Source organism: Danio rerio, chromosome 3 (genome assembly GCF_052040795.2).
Source record: "Danio rerio strain M-AB ecotype USA chromosome 3, GRCz13ab, whole genome shotgun sequence".
In the NCBI taxonomy this organism is placed as follows: domain Eukaryota; kingdom Metazoa; phylum Chordata; class Actinopteri; order Cypriniformes; family Danionidae; genus Danio; species Danio rerio.
In genome coordinates, this window is record NC_141023.1 from 43,776,338 (window position 1) to 43,795,518 (window position 19,181).

General features: G+C 33.6%; 1 protein-coding gene across 3 annotated transcripts; it reads right to left on the reverse strand.

The window, feature by feature from the left end:
* Window positions 1–2,795: 2,795 nt before the first annotated feature.
* Window positions 2,796–16,550, reverse strand: il4r.1 (interleukin 4 receptor, tandem duplicate 1). 3 transcript variants are annotated; one of them, XR_015479766.1, is made up of 10 exons: window positions 16,401–16,550; window positions 16,208–16,279; window positions 14,233–14,356; window positions 13,979–14,139; window positions 13,739–13,887; window positions 13,065–13,221; window positions 10,408–10,501; window positions 10,245–10,311; window positions 6,526–7,679; window positions 2,796–6,436 (listed from the first exon to the last, which is right to left on the reverse strand). XR_015479766.1 is itself a non-coding variant. In NM_001430842.1 (10 exon segments), coding segments are annotated over 9 exon segments (1,716 nt in total). In that variant the 5' UTR covers window positions 16,272–16,279; window positions 16,401–16,523; the 3' UTR covers window positions 5,584–5,622.
* Between the last annotated feature and the right edge of the window lie 2,631 nt (window positions 16,551–19,181).

Here is a 19,181-nt window from a genome sequence, read left to right on the forward strand (position 1 = left end):
AGTGTCACTTGATCTTTCAGAAATCTTTTTTAAGATGTTGATTTAGTGCTTGAGGTTGAACTAATATAATGGTGATTATCAAATGGTGCTGATTTGCTGCTCAAGAAACATTTCTGATTGCTATCAATGCTAAAAACAGATGTGATGACAAATAATTTAGTGTAAACTTTTTTCTAAGATTTAATAAATCAATTAATCATAAAAAAACGAAATATACAAATATTACTTCATTAGCAGCAAATCTGCATATTTATTAAGTTCTGAAGAATCATGTCATGTGAAATTTAATATCACTCACATGTTTCAATGTCAAAACTTTCTTAAAATAACTGCAATAAAGACAAGTAACAGATACATAATATATAGACATGTAACATGTGCATAATGATGTGCAATGGAAATTCATATGAATTAATCCTCTGCTTAAAGTTAACGTTACCTGTCTTTCCTGCATCTCTGTGATCAGCTCCCTTCAGAAATTTAGGAATCTTGTGTTATATTTTCTGTAGCAGGGGGTTATTCTCTCACTCCTGAAACCACAGAACACTTTTTTACTTAACATTTGTTTAAGATACCATGAAATATCAAAACACGATTGAACTTTTGATTCACGGTCCTTTACAGTAACGTTACAATGCGTATTTTAGACTACATATGGAGTGCATTCAATAAAACATTGACAAAACCTCTCATCTACACATAAAGAATAAATAAAAGCCAAAACTTTTACAAACAAGTTTAACATGAGCTAACATTAAGTAAGTAAACGTAATATTACCCCGACGCTAACGTTACCAGTGCTAATATGCTAACGGACTTTTACGAAGACTTACCACTCTTATATAACATAATATTCAACTGAATATTCATCAATTGCCAATAGTAAAAGTGTGAGGAACAGTTTTATGTAGTATTTGCTTTGTTTTAGGGACTAAACTTACCTGAAAACAGTTAAAACGGCAGCTTGAGAGACGTCGTGTTGTCTTTCAGGTGGTGTCGTGTCGTGTTGTAGCTTCGTTTCCCATAGCAACATCCTCTCCGCTCCAGTGTTGGAATGAGACGCGCCCGCGCACATCAAAGTCATGCATGCCTGGACCCTACAGTTACACAATTTGAAAGTTACACAGTTTAATTTAATATGATCAATGGACTCAAAAGGTCAATTTGATTCAGCTTAGAAATTTAAGGCAACCAGAATTTTTTTACAGTCTACATACAGTATTAGTTGTTTTGACAGGAAATATTTATCGAGAATTTAACGTGTTTGTTTAGAGTCATGTTTTATATCAGGGCAATTTTTGGTTGATAGATACTTCTTGTGCTTATATATTATTGTATTGAATTATTAGCTATAAATGTTTTTTTTTAAAACTGTGGTCTGAAGGGAGTACAAAAAGAAATGCATGGAAATGTTTTTCAATTCTTTAAAATAATAAATAATAATAAATTAGCAAGCATTTTATCATATTAGTAACAAAAAAAATATTTACTTCGATGATTAAAAAAAGAGAAATATGAAAATGTTTAAATAAATGCAAGTTGTATTTAATTTTACGAAGCAATAAACAAGTGAATAAGTGAATAAAACCAGCGCTGCAATAGTAGACCTAAAAAAGGTAAAACTTGGTATTGACCTGCTGATATTTATCATGATTATGAACATAAAGGATGTTGTTATTACATTTTTTTATTGTGTTAAGACAAGTTTATTAAACTGTAGTCATATAGCATTTATTATTTCTGTAGTACATTTAGCTATTTCTCACTATCGATGTTAGTTAATGCTGTTCATTTACAACAATTACTAAATAAGACTTATCAATTGTAATCTTTTTGTAAAAAAACAAAACAAAACATTTCCGTACAATAGAGCAAAACATCTTTTAAAAATGTGCTCATTTTGTTTTTATACATGTTAAAGTAACCCTTTATTGTGACAATACTGTAAATCTTGCCTACAGTGATCAGGAAGGCATTTTAAAGTCAACAAAGGTGCAACCTTGTTTGGGTTTACTTCCGTAATGCAGCACTTTTGTCTCGACATGCACCTATGTGAGGTATTTTCCATTCCATGTAATAGTTAATAAACTTCCTGGTTCATAACCAGCACACAAGTCGTGTAAAAACCTGTTCCAGATTTCTCAATGAAAGACTCACTCATACTCTTTCATCACTCTGTTGTTTTATTCTAGAAAAATATGAGGACATTACAGCTGTTTTTTTAGATTGCTTCAGTTTGTTTGCTATACAGACTTAATGAAATAACTCACATAGCATATTTTGAGCCACATAAAGGCAACAAGGTAACTTGAGCCTTTGAATCAAAACAAACATGTGTATTCTACATCCAAATGTACAATACATACAGACAGTGCTGTTAATATCTGACTTCATGTCATCTGAATTGATTAATCAGATCCCAAAATGTACAACTTGTTAGCATTTAAAATGCTTATAATCAGATTTTAGGTTGGTTACACTGCAAAAAACATTTAGTTGACTCTACTTAAATAAAATTAGTAAACCTGTTACCTTGAAATTATTAAGTAAATGAGCTATACGCATAATTATACAAATTAAGTCAACTTAATAGATTCAAGTTACAACAGGTTTACTCATTTTTTTAAGTAAAGTCATTTATTGCTTCTTACATGGTACCTGATTGTAAACTATTACAAAAGTTTATGCAAAATTATTACTTAAACAGGAAATTTAAAAAGAGAATAAAGTATATATCACAATTATAAAAGAAAAGAAACGTTCCTTTTCAAAAAAGCAAAAACTATATGTCATGATTTCCATTTCCGTGTAAGCTTTAATCATAACAGAACACAATTTGAAGTAATCTACTTATCATCACTCTATTTAGACTATAACTTCCTTGTAGAAAAAATATATTCTTATATACAAAACTAGTCCTTTCACAAAGAGAGACAGAAAATGGAGTCTTGAAAACCAGTCTTGGAAACACCATTCCATCATTGAAATGACATATTATACTACAAATGGCAAGAATAATTGCACTACTGATCAAAAGTTTGAGGTCAGTAGAATTTTTAAATGTTTTAAAGTAAGCTTCTCCTGCACACCAAAGCTGCATTTATTTGATCAAAAATACAGAACAAACTGTAAAATTGTGAAATGTTATTGCACTATAAAATCACTGTTCAAATGCAGTTTATCGTTTCATTTAATAGTTTATTTCAAATTATTTTAAAGATGAATTTTCAGCTTCATCACTCCAGTCTTCAGTCACATGATCCTTTAGAATTAATGGTAATAGTAATAAAAGCAATAATGACTGGAGTAATCATTTCATCAAACTACATACAATAAGAAAGCAGTTTTTTTAAATTGTTTTTAAATATTTAACAACTTATATTTTTTACATTTAATAAATGCCGCCCTGATGAACAGAATAATTTTATTAAAAAAAGATGAAAAAAAAAAAAAAAACTTTTGACTGGTAGTGTATATGCATCTCCTAGGGTATTGATCCGCTTGATCCCAATATGTATACAGTTGAAGACAAAATTATTTGTCCTACTGTGAAATTTAAAATCTTTCAAAAATATTTCCACGAGAGAAAGTCTTATTGCTTTTGGTTTGGCTGAAATAAAGCAATTTTTACACTTAAAAAAGGTGTAGGCAAATATTATTAGCCCTCTTTGAATTTTTTTTTCGACTGGCTACAAAACAAACCACTGTTGTCCAATATCCTGCCTTATTAGCCTAAATTTCCTAATATTTAAGCCTTTAAAGTGCACTTTAATCTGTATACTAGTTTCTTGCAAAATAGTAAGTCAAATGTTATATACAGTCAACATTGCAAATACAATGAAATAAATTGGTTATTAAAGCTTTTATGTTTAAAAATATGTTGAAAAAAGTCTTTTCCTTCAACAGAAATTTACAAAGTTCAAAATTCATGTTATAACCCCACTAACACTCAAGGGGTTTTCACTAAGTAATTCAGTAAGTGCTCTATAAAGGGTTAAGTTGCTCAAATACTGAAATCTGAAATTGTCAACTAAGATATAGCCATAAAACAAAATATCTTTGTTTCTAAATGTACTTTCAAAGGAGTGTGCAACCATGAAGATCAAAAGTCAAACATTGTAAGCAAACTGTAAACTTATCTTTTGTTTTTACAGCATATTTAAACAGAATAAAAAAAAAAAAACATTGGCCTTGTGGTAATGGGTTTAAAATTTGCATTAGTAAATGTACATATGCAAAGAAAAAAAAACATGTCTAGTATTACATGCCCAGGTAACTCAGCGGGGACCTTGATGTCAAAACAACACCAAAAAGCACATCAATCAATTTGAAATCAGCAGTTAAAAGGGCATCAAACTGACATTCAGCTTTTCGACATCAAAGTACTTCACATGCTTAGTAGGGATACAAAATCCCACACTGTAAAACCCAAAAAGTTAAGGTAACTCAAACCATTTGAGGAAACAGATTGCAACAAATTATTTAAGTTCAAAAACTAATCTTAATGAGTGCTATGAACTTAATCCATTTGAGTAAACGAAGCAATTTGAGCACAGTGAAACCCAATAATTGAAGAGAACTCAAACCAGCTGAGTACTGTAAAACCCAAAAAGTTAAGGCAACTCAAACCGTTTGAGGAAACCACTACAAACCATTTGAGTTAAAGATGAGTACTGTGAACTTATCCTATTTAAGTTGAAGTAATGAGTAAGGCCAAACGGAATCTGCGGACGTTTTTTGCTATTTCTGCAGAGAATTTTGGTAAAAATCTGCGGATTTCTGCGGAATTCTTTTGGGAGTATCAGAACTAAAACCTTAATGTGTGAAATAAAAAAATAATATCTTTTTAACTTTTATTTATTGTTTAAAATGCAAATACAATAAGATTAACTTTATGTGGGTTAAACAAAGCAATTCTCTCATATAATATATCTACTAAAAGACAGAAAATATTACTGTACAAACTGCATTGTACATAAATCAGATGAACATTTTCATATTGCTCAGTAATATTACTGTAATTAATTTAACAACTGAATAAATATAGATTCATTTCATTAACTCATTACCTTCAACACTGAGTTCAAAACTCTTTTCAAATGAGCAGAATTGACTTTCAGTCAATTTTAAGTTAACTACACTCATTTCATTTGATAAAGTTGACTGTTGGGTTTTACAGTGCATGCAAATGTGTAATTGAAGCTTTCAAATGAACACAATTCTTATAGTACAATACTTTTTGTGTCATTAATTTGGTGGTCAAAAGGTCATCAATACGTGCATGTCAAAAGGTTTGACATCAATTCGATTTGCATTTTCGACGTCATGATTTGACCTCACAGAGTTTTCTGGAAAGTCTGTCCAAGTCGTCAGAGTTAAAACAGTGTAACCTAATCTTAAAGTCTTAACTCTAAACAAATAATGAGCATTTGCATAGTTCCAGTAACTGCTCAAACGTCCAAATGAATGATTCATTGTGCTAGCTCCCCCGGTGGCCTGAGACGCTCACATAAACGTCATCCACAAAGAGGGTGTGTGGTTTGGAAAATTGGAGGATGATTCATTGCGACTTCAGAGGTTATATGCAAAGAGACTGAAATGTTTTACTTATGTGCGACACAGTTAGACAGCGTGATATGAAAGGTCTATTTCAACAGTCGGTGGGATATTCAAAAAGTCCCAAGCAGTGTTCTGTAACAGGGCTGTTTGGCCGGCGATGTGGGGGAATTTCAGAGCTCCACATTCATTAAGTGTTCGCTCAGTGCTGATGCTCGTGCTCCATTGTCCCCCCGTGTTTTTTGATACGTCTTGAAAAGCTTTATAGGGATCATCCCTTGCGATTGTGTGATCATGATGTAACAGAGGAGAATACAGTGGATTGGCACTGGTGATTAGATTTTGCCTGATCACCTTGTCGTCTGCATCAACTTCAGAGGAAAGTTTCGCACAACCATCTACAACATCTCTCTTTTCCACAACAGCACTGAAAGCCTGATATCCTTCATCAGGAAAGTTCTCCAAGCTCTTAATGATATCAATAGAGTTTTCCAGCTTAAATATGGAGTCTGAGACTTTCCTATCATCAGAATGATCACAGTTCAGGTCCAAAAATGAAGAATCATCAGTGGTTCCTTCCAAATATGACTTGTTGCTGAAAACCGATGAACCCGAGCAGGTACCCGAATCTCTGTTAGCACGATTCCTTTCCTTTGAAGAAGACTCCACACTGTTGTATGGCGTCTCAGTGAACTGGTTGAGTGGTGTGTTCCATTTCAACCGTAAAAAATCTTGTTCTATTGCAATATCAAGTTGTGATCGGATGTCTTGCACCGGATTGCTACCAGAATCACAGACGGCCTGGCCATAATCCCCTGGTGATGATTCAACACTGTGAGAACTTCTCTCGTTGTTTGGGTTCACACATACTGGTGAGATCCTGACAGAAAGACAGACATGTTGAGGTGTTATTAAGAAGACATAGAACGACACTAAGCATGATTACAGTGTATAAATAAAATAACATACGATTTCTTTTCCTCCTCGTAGTCTGGATTAATAACCTCAACATGGATTTGGGAGACTGGATTGGAGGAAGGAGGCAAAACTTGACTCTATGAAACAAAGGAAAAATGAGGAGTTATTATGACTCACATTATGATGAAATGATGCATTATTAAATACATTTAACCATCAAACTAACTCTAAAAAACAATACTGAATAAGGTTGATATATCTTCTCCAACTGATCCAACTAATGGTTTTCCGAAAACTGACCCGGAAAATTTGGAAAAGTACCATTGATTAAACGTTGGACCAAACTTTGTGACCTCATTGGGCTCATTTAACTCAGGCTACCAATCTGCCAATCACTTATCACCTTTCAACTTACTAACCACACACTAGAAACCCCTTACGACACCCTAGCCACTGTCCCATAGACTTTCATTGTAAAAAAACTGCCATTGACCATACCAATCCCTACTAGAAACATACAAACACACATACTAATCATACTAGCAACATGCTAGTTTATATTAGAAACATGCTAACAACAAGCTAATTTGTGCTAGAAACATGCTAGTGTAACAGGTGTACTATATTTATTTATTATTGGACCAGACAATAAAACCAGAAGACTACAAGGTAAGTAAAGGGAGGTGGGGGTAAAACTGAGTAATAACCAGACACAAACGGAATGTTTTAAATACAAAAATAATTTTACTTTAGATTGTATGAATTTTTTCCTTTTCGTATTTTTCTTAGTAAACAATACTTACATTAGTAACATAACTATTTATACACAATCCCCAGGGTGCACCCACTTTACAATTATTATAAATCAAACACGAATCACAATAAATGAATTCAAGTGAAAACAAAAGAAACCATACAATAGCACAAATAAATCAGTGTCGTTGTTCACTCTGAAATTAGTTAAATCTGTTCAATTCAGATAAAGTTCTGTTTTTTCCCTTCAAGAAAATAAGTCCTTACAGCTGTATTCAAAATCGCAGTCCAATAAAGGAATTAACTTTTTGCCAAATTCTTACTTTATCCGGTGAAATGAGGATAAACTGAAATATGTGTACTTCACAATTTTCCAGGTCGACGTGGGAGGATCGCCATCAATTCAACTGAATCCAGGGAACTAGAAAAATCTCCTCCAAAAAAAACCAGGCCTGTTCACAGACCAGAGTATATAAATAAGTTTATATAAATATGTTCAGAATAAGTTCAAAAACATGCAAAATATACAACACTTGGAACAAATAAAACACATACACACACATGTATACCATAAAATGAGCTAATATAATGGAATACCTGTCAAATTCGCAATGTCTATATCACTTTATGGCCTTCTCACACACACACAATTGCAAAATGGCGTCAGCGCACTGTAAACGCAATGCAACATGCGGTCTGACTTCAACACACTATCACGCTAAATAACAACTATTTTGCAAGTACAACTTGATTTAGTACAACTACAATCACTTTTAAACTGTTTAGGTATCGTAACATACCGTATTTTAATCTTTTTGTAGGGATGGCTGACGTGAAACTGACGTTTCGACACAGTGTCGAGATCCCGAAGCGCAAGTGTTTCGAAACACTGCACCAAAGCATGATCCGAAGCACCCAAGTCACTTGACTAAATTGTTTCGAAACACTTGGTCACGTGACTAAAGTGATTCAAAACATTGATCACCTTAGAAGCGTTTCGAGACCTGGCAAATCTGTGCATGTGCACGATGTTGCAATGCATATAATGACTTTTTGGGTTCGAATCTCGACTTCTACAAATACTCCGTTTCTGTTTTGTGTAGGCTAAATATGATACAGCTGCAGTTACGCCATCAATTTAGCATCCTTTTTGTAACACTGTAAAACAATAATTAATATTTTTACAGTACTGTGATAGTTTGGTTTAGGGTTTGGGTAGAGGTTAATAAAATACAATAAATGGGAAATTTTATGAATAAAATAAATAATTCTTGATAACTTCAGGCCACAGTTTCTGATCTAGCAACAACCCTGTTTTAAGACCAAAACAAGACATATTTATTAACAAATTGTTTATTTGGATATCAGACCAATGTTGAAACAAAACGATTCAAGAGCAAAGCAACTGGCATTGAAGCATTTCAAAATAGCTATAATTGCCTGGCTTCGAACCCACTATCCCCAGACACCTACAAAGTGGGCTTTAATACCTCAATTTGCTCAACTGTTATGTGCTGCAGCTGTTTCAGTGCAATACATAAAAAATGACCACTAGGTGTCACTGTACAGTGGGGTTTCGAAACGTTTCGAAGCTTCGACACATTTGCTTCGACTTTTTCAGTGTTTCATGAAGCCTCGCTTTGCCCACCAATATCTTTTTGTTCAAGTTTGCTCCTCTCTATTGTTCTGCCAACAGGTCTTGTCTCAAGCTGGAAGGGGCGGAGCTAACAACCCGCTCCTACGATTGGTTGTTACTTTACCTCAAACTACATTTGTATACATTAATTTTATTTTGTTTATTATATTTATAAAGACTTGTAGATATAATAATAATAATATGATTATGCTGCTCTAAATAATATTATAAATAATTATATAACTATTTCACTAGGGTTACACTAGCAACACGCTAATTCATACTAGAACTATGGTAATTTATATTAGCAACTGCCTAGCAACTACTCAGAACACCTTAGCAACACCCTAGCAACACCTTAGCAATGACCTAGAACAGGGGTGTCCAAACTCGGTCCTGGAGGGCCAGTGTTCTGCAGATTTTAGCTCCAACTTGCCTCAACACACCTGCAAGGATATTTCTAGAATGCCTAGTAAGAGCTTGATTAGCTAGTCCAGGTGTGTATGATTGAGGTTGGAAATAAACTTTGCAGGACACCAGCCCTCCAGGACTGAGTTTGGATATGGCTGACCTAAAACAACTTAGCGGCCGTCTAGCAACCACTCAGAACACCCTAACAAACATCTAGCAACATCTTAGCAACCACCTAGCAATGCCTTAGTGACCGCCTAGTAACCACTGAGAACAATCTAGCAACCACCAAGCAACACCATAGCAATGACCTAAAACACCTTAGCAACCACTCAGAACACCCTAACAACTGCCTAGCAACACCGTAGCAACCACTCAGAATAAGCAAAAAACTGAGTAGCAACGCCTTGGCAACTGACCGCCTAGTAACCACTAGGCCTAGTAACCACTGAGAACAATCTAGCAACCACCAAGCAACACCATAGCAATGACCTAAAACACCTTAGCAACCACTCAGAACACCCTATCAACTGCCTAGCAAGAAACAAGTTCCTGAAACAGATCGGGTTAACAGATCCGGCATGTTACCCGAGGATGTAAAGGTGTCGCGCACGAAACTGGAAAGCAGGGGGTGGAGGAATACAGGGCATTGGATGGCAGATAGGTGTTGCGGACGAAAGTGAAGAGGGTTGGATAGTCACGGAAGAAAGTGAAAGTGAACAGCGGACGGGGGAGGAGGACAGTTGAGGTGGGGGATCTGTAAATGAGGTGCCGGATCAGATTTCAGAGGTGCTGGATCTGGCGTGTTCCAGCACAAATTAAGCTCCGCTTATAACAGTTTCACACTTCTTAAAAACGACTTCAATGATTTAAACTTTGAAACTTCTTCAAACTTTCAGACTGGGCTTTTATCAAGACGCCATGAATTTTGTCTACAAACTTTACTTTTCTAGTTATTCATTGTTTTTACCTTCTTATTTCCAAAATTGTCTTTAATTGTTGGCTTGGCGATCTTGTCCCACCAATTTGACTTCATCCTGTAATGAAGAAGTAAAGTGCGTCAGGACTTGTCAAGGTTGCATAAAGGAATAGTAAAAAGGCTAAATATAGAGTGATGGCAAGACAAGTCTTACCTCAAAAAACAGATGAAGGTCATACAAATGATGATGAGTAAACCAATACACAATGGTGGAACCACCAGTTTGACTATTTCATTAGGTAATGGAGCTGTGGAACACATACAGATTGATCAGCATTAATAGAGTATTACCACACAGTCAGTTGCTGCAGTCTAACATGTCCCAAAATCCTTTGTGTCATTCATCTGACATTCCAGTTATTGTTAAAAACATATTTATTGGTTATGAAAATGAATATTTATTAAAGGAACTCCACTGCTGTTTCCACAATCAGGAAGTTCCAGTAATAAAAACCTGTTTTAATAACAACGGCTAAACCTTTGAAGACAGACAGCTTTGACGTTAATCAGTTACATGTGCTTACATGCATTTCTTTTGTCTAAATAAACCTAATTATAAAAAACAACCATGTTCAATGCAGAAAAAAAACTCTATTACCCATGATACTGTGAAGACAGCTCAACCAATTTAAGGGTTGCAGTGAACATTGCATGGCAAATAGACCTTTAGCCCCACCCAATCCCATGTAGCACCACCACATATACTTTATTTCACCACATTCACATTATTTCATTCAAGATATGTCCGAAGTAGACTGCATTAACAGCTGAGCAGTTTCTGAATTATTTATTTAATTGCATCATATAGATTTTTGGGTCCCACTTTATATTAAGTGGCCCTAACTAATATATACTTACATAGGAGTTAATAGTTTGTTACAATGTACTTATTGTGTAAGTACATGTATTTACTGTGTACTTATGCTTGATTAAATACATGTATGTAATTACATTTGTAATTAACTTTTGTAACTACATTTGTAAATACACTGTTGACCATCCCTTACACCTTAACCTACCCTTAAACCAACCCATGCCGCCAAACCTGTCCATAACCTAACCTCTATCCCAAGTCAAAAGCACCACAAGTGTTTTCAAATACATAATAAACACAGTAAGTACATTGTATTTATTTTTTTGATGTAAGTACATAGTAGTTAGGGACACTTCATATAAAGTGGGACCGATTTTTGTAATGTCTTAATGATGATAAAACAAAGGATATTGCTCACAAATTAGGATTATAAGGCTGCATGACATAAAACTAAATCAATAAATCAACAGTTTAGTCTGTATTACTCTACCACAGCTGGGAATTAACCCCATCATTTGCTTTGGCTTCAAAGCAAAGCAAACACCAAACTCCTGTTTCGACATATAGTAATACAATATACAAAAGAGAGAGAACAACTTAAAGCAAAATTTATCTTACATTTAGTAATATTTTGAAATGTCTGCTGAGAAAAAGCAATGCCTCCTTTCAACAAATAAGGAGAATTGCTCTCCTTCAAAATGTCCTTCATGATTTATCATTACACAGTCTCTGTTGCCATTAAATGATAGAAGAATGTAACTTGAACTGTCAATCACTACAAACACTGACCATTTTGCAAGAGAAAGTACTTTTATTTAATGATACTGTAATTCATATAAAAATGACCTTTATTGAGCAATAACATTTAACAACATAACAATTCTAAGCAAATCAGTCGAAAAAACAATGGCTGCGTTTTCATATAGCAATAAGCTTAATGCATACAAAGTAATAAATCAGTAATAATACAGTCAAATCTGTTTTCTCTGGAACAAATAACAGATGACTATGACCAAATATTGCAATTAGATATACTCAAAACAAATGACATTTCACATTTAACACTTATGGAGACATACGACAAATTTCAGAATAAGTGTCCATCAGATGGATGCTTTCTGCAAGGAACACCTGCTGTTGCGCTTACAATCCTATTTTCAAAAACATTGAAACATATTTTCAAATGAGTGAAAAAAAGAATATATGTATATATTTATATATATATATATATATATATATATATATATATATATATATATATATATATATATATATATATATATGTATAGTGCTCAACATTATTGAGTACAACCTATTTTGAGATGAATCAGTGAATATCGGTCATATATAGGTACATTTCAACAAAACATATTTGGTAAACAGATTTATTTAAAAAAAATCATATTCAGGCCCTCGAAAACCTTCAGAAATGTTAAAAAAACAATACATTTAAATTCATGTGAAATAATGGGAAAAGGAAATTACAAAATTACAACTTTCAAAAAATTTTTGTTTTTCTTCCATTTTTCTCTTTTTAAAATCTCATTCAATATTTTTCCCTAACATATAAATTTGGGTGTACTCGTTTTGGACCGTTATCATTAGTTATTTTGTTGGATAAGCTCCAGATTTGACTTCAGCACTGACTTATCTAATGTATATGCACAAATATAATGTTGTATAGCTTCTAATAGAAAATATTAATCTTAATGAGAGATTTACGAGGGGTGTACTCATATATGCTGAGCACTGTATGCATGTGTGAGTATATATATATATATATATACACATGCATACAGAAAAATTATTAGGGACAAATTTTCTGGAACCAGTGCCTCAGACCACTTGTGCAAGTCAATGAAACCATTAATAATTATTTTACTGTAATACTGTAACAGCACTCCACAGTAGACTCTTGGTCCTTTTTTTTTTTATAATATTTTATTTACAATATTACTTTATCCTTGTAAAAGTTTCAGATAAATAGATTTACTTACCAGTGGTGAAATGAACTGCTACACTCTGATCACTATATATCTTCTGACCGTTGTAGTTCGAGCTCATTTTTGCTGTCAGAATGTATTCAGTTTTTGGCTGGAGAAGACTGCCCACGATATCACAGAATCCAACAGTGTTTGCCACCTTTGTGGAATTCTGTAGAAAATGTTTGTTTTTATTTTATTTATAAAAAATCTACATATTGTTGAATTCAGAATTATTAGCCCCCCTTTGGATATTTTTTTCTTTTTTAAATATTTTCCAAATTATGTTTAACAGAGCAAGGACATTTTCACAGCATGTCTGATAATATTTGTTCTTCTGGATACAATGACTATACAGTGACTTGCCTAATTACCCTAACCTGCCTAGTAACCTAATTAACCTAGTTAAGCCTTTAAATGTCTCTTTAAGCTGTATAGAAGTGTCTTGAAAAATATTTAGTCAAAAATATTTACTGTCATCATGGCAAAGATAAAAGAAATCAGTTATTAAAAACGAGTTATTAAAACTATTATGTTTAGAAATTTGTTGACAAAAATCTTTTCTCTGTTAAACAGAAACTGGGGGGAAAGTAAACAGGGGGATATTAATTCAGGGGGGCTAATAATTCTGAATTAAATTGTACAAAAGTACAAAAGATTTTATATGAACTATAAGCCATCTTCCTTACTGTTTCAATTTCTCCTTTGATCCTATAGGTCAGAGTTATAAACAAATTATCTGTAAAGACATTCCTTTGTTCATAGCCATCATCCCAGGTAACATGAAATTTTCCATTTTCTGTCTTCTTCACAAATAACACTGGAGTTTTTGGTTTGACTGCAGAAAAAAAGCACATTTTAAACACGTCTGTCAATGCTAAACAATTCCTTCTATTTCTTTAAAATGCTAAACAAGCATTTATACTCACTATAATCTATAGTCTTGAAATCCCTTTGTAATAAAACCTTTGTTCCTTTGAGAAGTGTAGTGGAGAAGATCTCTTCAGTAATAAAGCCTTCCACTTCAATTTTGCATTCACAAATGGCATTGTGATGACTTCTCTCAAAGACGCATGAATACCTATTTATCCTGGAGGAAACGTTCAGCATGTAAATTTATTATGAAACAAACAGCGCGGTAATAATAGTTACAGAGGAACAACAGGCAAGTACAAACACTCACTCATATGCTAGTTTTTGTGTGACGTTCAGCTTGTATCCAGAGCAATTTCTGAGACTTTCAGAAGAGAAACTGCACGTCATCTCGGCCTCGTAGTCATTAAAACAATTCAAGTCCTTAATGGGATCTGAAGAAAATACAGAGACGGGAAATACAAGATGGGAAAGGGTTAAAAACATGCAACGTTTGAAATTACATGATAGCACACATATACATCACAGAGACATCTATGTGATGTTCGTGTTTACATGTGGAAAACATTTATTACAGTGCTTGCTCATCTGCAAAATAGGGCTGCACAATATTGGAAAAATTGCACATTGCAATCTTTTTATTATGTGATATAAATTGCGATATGAATACGATTTCACCAGATAAGCTGAAAAACTGTTAGGAAATAATCTATCATTTTAGATTGACTGGGATGATTCTGCAGGGAAGTGCATAAAATATATAATTGTCATAATCACCAGCGATCCATTTCTGATAGATTGCTGGTGAACTTCAGCTGTGTTAAGGAACTACAAATCCTGTCATGCACCTTACACACACACCTGTTTCCGGAACTCTGATGATTGCATGCTCACAGCTGTAGTGATTCATGGACTGATCACATGGACTACTTCTTCACCACACAGGGGCGGATTTAACCACTCAGCCAGTTAAGCGACTGCTTAGGGCCCCAGGAAATCTGGGGGCCCCCAATAAATATCTAAAAGTATAAATTACTCCTATGAACTATGTATAACATTGTGTTCTATCATACTTTGTATAGTGAGGATTAATCAAATACAATTTTAATGTAATTAAATATTATTTAGTATACAAATAAATATAATATAAATATAATAATGTAATGTTATGTAATAATAATAATAATAATAATAATAATAATAAAGATAATATTACAAAAATAAAACATGCATGGTGCAATCCAGCAGTCAAACAAAAAAATGTCTGCATTATTTTTAATTGAAAATTAATTTTACCGTTAAAAAAAGAATCATTTAAAATGTAGAGATTTCATCAATTTAAAATGTAGAAAAGAAGATGTTGTAACAAAAAGAAGTATAAATAAAAATTAAACAAAAGTAGAAAGGGTGCATTTAAGGACTTGGGCCCGTCATAACACAAATGTTAGTTCAGTACAGAGTAATAATGTTGACGTGATGTGTTGATATTTCTTTTTTTTTTCCTGTTTGGATTTTTGACCAAAGCCTTGTTATATCATTGATCCTCTTTATTTTGACCATTGCCTGGTTTTGTCTATGTTCCTGGATTTTCCTCATTGTACTAGTCTCACCTTTTTTTGATGTTGTTTGCCTGCACAAATCTTTTTAAACTGCGATTGGATCCTTACCTCTGTTGTCCCTCGCCTTGCTCCCGCACAAAGTTTTCATTTAATAAACAAATCAATAAATCTAATCATTTTTGATTTATGATAAGTTGCTATTGCTATATTTTCAAACAGTTACAAATGGTACATGCATGCTTTTAAAACCCCCACACAGTCACAGGCCTCAAAAACACTTGCAAAATGATTAATTATAATCCAGACTCAACATTGCGCATGCTCGCGATGTGACTAGGCATGGGCCGGAATAAGATTCGGACGATTTGATAACCTTGGATTAAAATATCATGGTTTGACAGTATTGTGGTTACTGCTCTAAAGTATGTTCTTTTTAAATGTCTAAATAAAAACAAAAAACTCCCCCCCCCCCCCCCCCCCTTTGAACACAATATATTTCATTTTTTATATCATTAAATATTTTGGAACAGTAAACATGTCAGGCTAAATTATTCAAATTAATTTTGACTACTACTGTCTTTATTAGTTAACCTATAATATCGACTCATTAATGTAATATATTTATATTATATATTGATATAATTATATCTAATGTAGCCTAATAAATAGTCCAAGTCATGGAGCAAAACAAAAATTAAATGGAAAAAAAGTTAAATAAAGGTTTACCGTCACAAAGTGCTTGGCAGACGAGTGTGAGGATGATCTGGTAAAGAAATAATGAGGAAGACATCCTATATCCTGCATAAAAACACACAGAATAAATTATACAGAAATAAAATTCACACCAACAAACGGTTATAGACTTAACAAAACATTATCCCTCGCCAAAAATGTAGCACAATATATATTTTCACTGTACCTATAGGTTTCCTCGTTCGCGAAGTAAAACATAAGAAACTTAATTTGCTTCTCTGTCTCACACAAAACGTCCAGACGAGCAGTTCAATATGTGGAAATTTCAGTCTGCTGGCTGCTTCCCTATTCGCAAACGAAACATTGAACTTCATTTAAAAGGGCGTATCGAAGTTTCCTGGAAGACACGCGGACGCGCAGCTGTTCCACTGACTCCAGACCTGCTCGCGCCCGCGCTGTTCTCTCCCTCACACACAGTGATCTCATGCTCACACTGATCTCTAACCTGCTCTTTCACACACTCAGAAAAAAAAAGGAAAACAGAATTCCACGGAAAGCCGTCATAGTCTGCGTTACAGCCTGTTGTTTGTTGGTTAGTCAAGCGCAAAAGGAAACCATCCGAAAGCACACAGGGCTCCCAAAAACTGGAAGTGTGAAACCCGACAACATTTCAGAGGACTTTTTTGCAGTTACCTTCACTTCTTTTATAGCTACATATGAAACTAAGCTAGTTTCCAGTGTTTTCAACACTCTTTTCAGCAGTACAAATGAGATGTAGTTTTTTATCTGTATTTGGAATAATTTTAACGTTGAATTTGTCTTTTTATCATTTTAATATTTTTTAAATGAATTTTATCCTAGTTTTTATCATTTATTTGTGTGCTAGATTCAGTTATTTTTTGTATTTGTATTTAATAAATTAATGTAGGTTTCATTTTTAGAACATTTTTGTAATATTTTGTTTACTCAATGTCGGAACATTTAGTTAACCAAATCAGATGGACGGACACCCAGAGATCTAAATAGTTTAAATGTATTAATTACGTTAAATAGCCTAATTTAAATGACCCATGTGAGTGTTACTGCAGAATCATATGGCAATGCTGTATGCTGGCTCATCGGTGACGTCTAGTGGATAGAAACGGTATAGTTTTTTATTTTACTGATCTATATTATTTAACGTAGGTTAGCCTTAAATTTTAAGGAATTCATTATAAAATCCCATTTTTTAAGTGACATCGTTCATTCATTTTCTTTTCGGCTTAGTAACTAATAGTAAGTGGTCGCCACAGCGGAATGAACCCCCAAATTATCCAGCAAATGTTTTACGCTGTGGATGCCCTTCCAGCTGTAACCCATCTCTGGGAAACACTCATACACTCTTGCATTTACCCACATACACTATGGCCAATTTAACTTATTCATTTAGCATGTCTTTGGAAGGTGGGGAAACCGGAGCACCTGGAGGAAACCAACGGGGGCATGGGGAGAACATGCAAATTCCACACAGATATGCCAACTGACCCAGCTGAGGCTTGAACCAACGAATTTCTTGCTGTAAGGTGACAGCGGTACCCACTGCGCCACTGTGACGCCCCAAAATGACATCAAAAATGTAAAAATGCTGCATTTTTGTTGGGACAACATGAAGGAATTAAGTTAGCTTATCAGTTTTTAAAAATTGAAGTGTATTAAACATAAAACAATTAAGTTCAAAAAATCTCAAGATTTGTGTTTTTTCAGCTCATTTTAAATTTGAAAAGTTTTTAACAAACAGCAAATGTTATTTGTGAGTGTGTGTTCCTCTTTTATCAGTTAATTACATATGTGCAAACCAAAATTAATATCCACATAATTAATGAGGATCCAGAAATTTAGGTTTATCTTTTTTAATTTTGTTTATTAATTTTAGGCTCAATCCCAAAGAATCTGTGCTTCAGATAAAAAGAAAATCTTCTGTAATACTCTGAAGAATGGTATTTGAGTAAATTAACAGCATTTTTCAAAAAGTGTTGCACGGAGAACTGTTGCAAAAATTAAGTTTAATAATGTTCAACTTAATTTGTTTGTTTAAATTCAACACAAATAAATTGTTTACAACCACTTTACGTAAAAAACAAATGAGCAAATCCAAAGAATCATCTCTGTATAATTTTTTTTCAGTGTGATGTGCTGCTGTTCAGGATAATAATAATTTGGACTCTGTGAGTGGTGATAATATGTTGAATAATGTTAAACGGATGTATTCCATCATCATTCTCAAATGCTGCCTGTCGTGTTTGCTGATTTGCAGGTCATTATCTAAGTCAGTTATCATAATATTTGTTTTAAAACTGGGGCCCCTGAGGGCCAAATAGGAGTGTTAGTTGGTCCGTAAAATAGTTTATTTAATTATATTAATAATTACATTATATTGATATTTTTTCTTGCCTGATAAGTTGGCGGTTCATTCCGCTTTGGCGACCCCGGATTAATAAAGGGACTAAGCCGACAAGAAAATGAATGAATATTTAATTTTAGTTTAATGCATAATCACTTACAAATAAGTAAAAAAAAAAAAAAGATTAAAATGATTAAAGTAGATTTTGTTAAAAGTATTTTTTAAACTAAATAAATACAATTCTATATCATGAGTACAACAATGTGATGTTGACTTAATCTAAACTAAATGTTTTTTTTTTCTACAAATAATATTTAACAAGTATGAAACTACATGAACTATATGCATTTATCTATTACTGTATACGTAGGCTAGTGTCTTTTAGGAAATGTACAAAAGAAAGGCAAGAAATGATGACCCAACAGATGAGTAAATATCACAAGTAGCATGTGCCGAAAAACAAAAAGAAATGCTTCCTGGAATTTTAAGGTAAACTTAAAAATACTACAAAAGACTCAACAAAGGGAAAAAAAATTGTACAGAAGGGGCAGTAATGCAACAAAAAGGACGCCATCTGCCATTGAGGACTCAAAGAAGAAGAAGAACGCATACCACGTGGCCGGAAGT